At 36.3% G+C, this 2,500-nt stretch overlaps 1 protein-coding gene across 1 annotated transcript in view; it reads right to left on the bottom strand.

Moving 5' to 3' along the window:
* LOC113824452 (voltage-dependent calcium channel subunit alpha-2/delta-3) overlaps positions 1 to 2,500 on the bottom strand; it is a 143,840-nt gene that overhangs the window by 84,452 nt on the left and 56,888 nt on the right. Inside the window, exons 6-7 of the mRNA XM_070130898.1 lie at positions 2,294 to 2,498; positions 1,292 to 1,428 (exon numbers count right to left, since the gene is read on the bottom strand). Coding sequence (XP_069986999.1) covers positions 1,292 to 1,428; positions 2,294 to 2,498 — 342 coding nt within the window. The remainder of the gene's footprint in view (positions 1 to 1,291; positions 1,429 to 2,293; positions 2,499 to 2,500) is intronic.

The following is a 2,500-nucleotide window of genomic DNA, read 5'->3' as shown; positions in this document are numbered from 1 at the left end:
AGGACAGATACAAACCAAATACTTAGTATCAATAGACTTAAAATATATTGGTGATAAAAGACACCTCTCAAAAATCTGTAAAAAAATGTGGTATATCTAAAAAAAAATCTCTATCACATTAAATCAAATTGTTAATGATATATGTACAATATTATAAACGAAAAGGAGGGATTTCTAAGTATTATCTGAATATCTGCGAATACATCGTTAATATGAGTCACCTTTCATTACAATCTGGAAAAAAAAACATGAGCAGGAAAACAAAGCAACATAAATAGACATATTTACCTCATAAGTACACATAGTAATGTCTAATAAGCAAATGTTTACTACCGCAATGAGTACACCTTGTTTAAAAATACATTGATATCAATATTCACCTTTCATTAACCTGTAAAAAAAAGGTAAAACAAACCAAAGCCTACATTTATATCAGAAATGATCCTAAATATAATAATATCAATCAATAAAATATAAGAATATAGCCAAAAAATTACAATATGGCACTACCACAAACCAAGCCTTACTCTGCCAATAATAATTACATTTCTGTGTAATATTCAGCCAATTTAATTACCTTTTCAAACACCTGGACAAATGTGGCTGAAAATACAGGTAGCAAGAATCTGGCAATAATTTGGCTGCGATTTTTATACATTTCTTACAGCGAATTCTAGAACTGTAGTGCAAATTCACACAAAGATATTCAAAGATATTCACTTTATCTATCCCTTAACTTCTACGCAATACTCAAGAATAAATATAGCACGAAATTTAAAACAACAACAACACCGTAGAGTAATATGCAACTTGGCAACATACAACTGAAGGGATAACTCATATAATTTTGAAAAAAAGGCTTACCAGGTACCCGTGCCTGGGATGCTATTCAAGAGAAAGTAAAAATAAAGAACATAAGAAAATAAATAGTAAAGAGACAGAAAAAAAACATGATAGATACAAAATAAAACGTTAAAGTAATTAAATAGTACATTCTTTGTCTATGGAAAAGATCTTTATCTATCTACCGTAATCAAAAGACAATTAAAAAAATATAAAGAAATCTTACAGTCATCCACCATACGTAAAAATAGAAAAAAAAAATAAAGAAAGAAAAAGAGAAAAACAACATAAACATCAAATTCCTTCCATCCCGCCATTCCAACTTTCCAATCTCCCTCTTTTCATTCTTCTCTTCCACCTTCCTCTTCCTCACTTTCTCATTCTTCCCCCTCACACCACCCCCCACACCTTCTGAACAACACGAAGAACAAACACACGATCTACTTACGGCTATATCTGCATACACTCCGGTCCATATATGGGGGTGGTTGTTCTGGTACATCACCATCGGTCGAGCCATTACCGGTATGTACTTCAGCACTTGTTCCCGCACCTCCGCTAAAGTGGTCACGTGCACGAAGTACCCTGTGCAAGAGAGGTCAGAAGGATGTGTGATGTGGCGAGTGGTTCGTGTTTGTTTGTTTGTTTCTTTCTGTTTCTTTCGTTTTTTTTTATTCTCTCTCTCTCTCTCTCTTTCTATCTTTCTTTCTTTCTCTCTCTCTTTCTCTGTCTGTCTGTCTGTCTGTCTGTCTGTCTGTCTGTCTGTCTGTCTGTCTGTCTGTCTGTCTGTCTGTCTGTCTGTCTGTCTGTCTCTCTCTTTCCTTCTTTTGGTGTGTGTGTGGGGGGGGAGGGGGGTTGCTGAGTGTAGAAAATGATGACTGTTTAATAAGGGTATTTTGTGTATTCGGTTTTGGAAAGTGAATGAAGATATTCTGATTTGTATATGTATGTTATAATACACACACACACACACACACACACACACACACACACACACACACACACACACACACACACACACATATATATATATATATATATATATATATATATATATATATATATATATATAGAGAGAGAGAGAGAGAGAGAGAGAGAGAGAGAGAGAGAGAGAGAGAGAGAGATACATATATACACATGCACACACACATATATGTGTATAAGTAAATAAATATATGGCATACATATACATACATACACACACACACACACACACACACACACACACACACACACACATATATATATACACATATATATACACACACATATATATATATATATATATATATATATATATATATATATATATATATATATAATTATACATACATACACACACACACACATATATGCATGTATCTATATATGTATGTCTATGCACACCCAAACCCACACACACACCCATGCACGCGCGCCGCCTCCCGCCCGCACCCAGATCGCGCCCCACCTTTGTTCGCGCAGGCCATCCACTTGAGGTCCCTCTTCTTGGTCTCCTCGCGGCCGATCAGGTAGGTGAACATGCGAACCTGGAGGTGAGGCCAGTTGTAGCGCGAGAAGATCTCCTCGAAGTTGTAGGGGGCGCCGTCGGTGACCAGCATGATGGCCTGGTTGCACTGGGACCCCTGGCCGCTCTTGTTGTACTTCGAGTTTTTCT

Source organism: Penaeus vannamei, chromosome 15, assembly GCF_042767895.1.
Source record: "Penaeus vannamei isolate JL-2024 chromosome 15, ASM4276789v1, whole genome shotgun sequence".
NCBI lineage: Eukaryota > Metazoa > Arthropoda > Malacostraca > Decapoda > Penaeidae > Penaeus > Penaeus vannamei.
The sequence above is the reverse complement of the archived record's forward strand: the minus strand, read 5'-3'. Positions and strand labels throughout refer to the sequence as shown.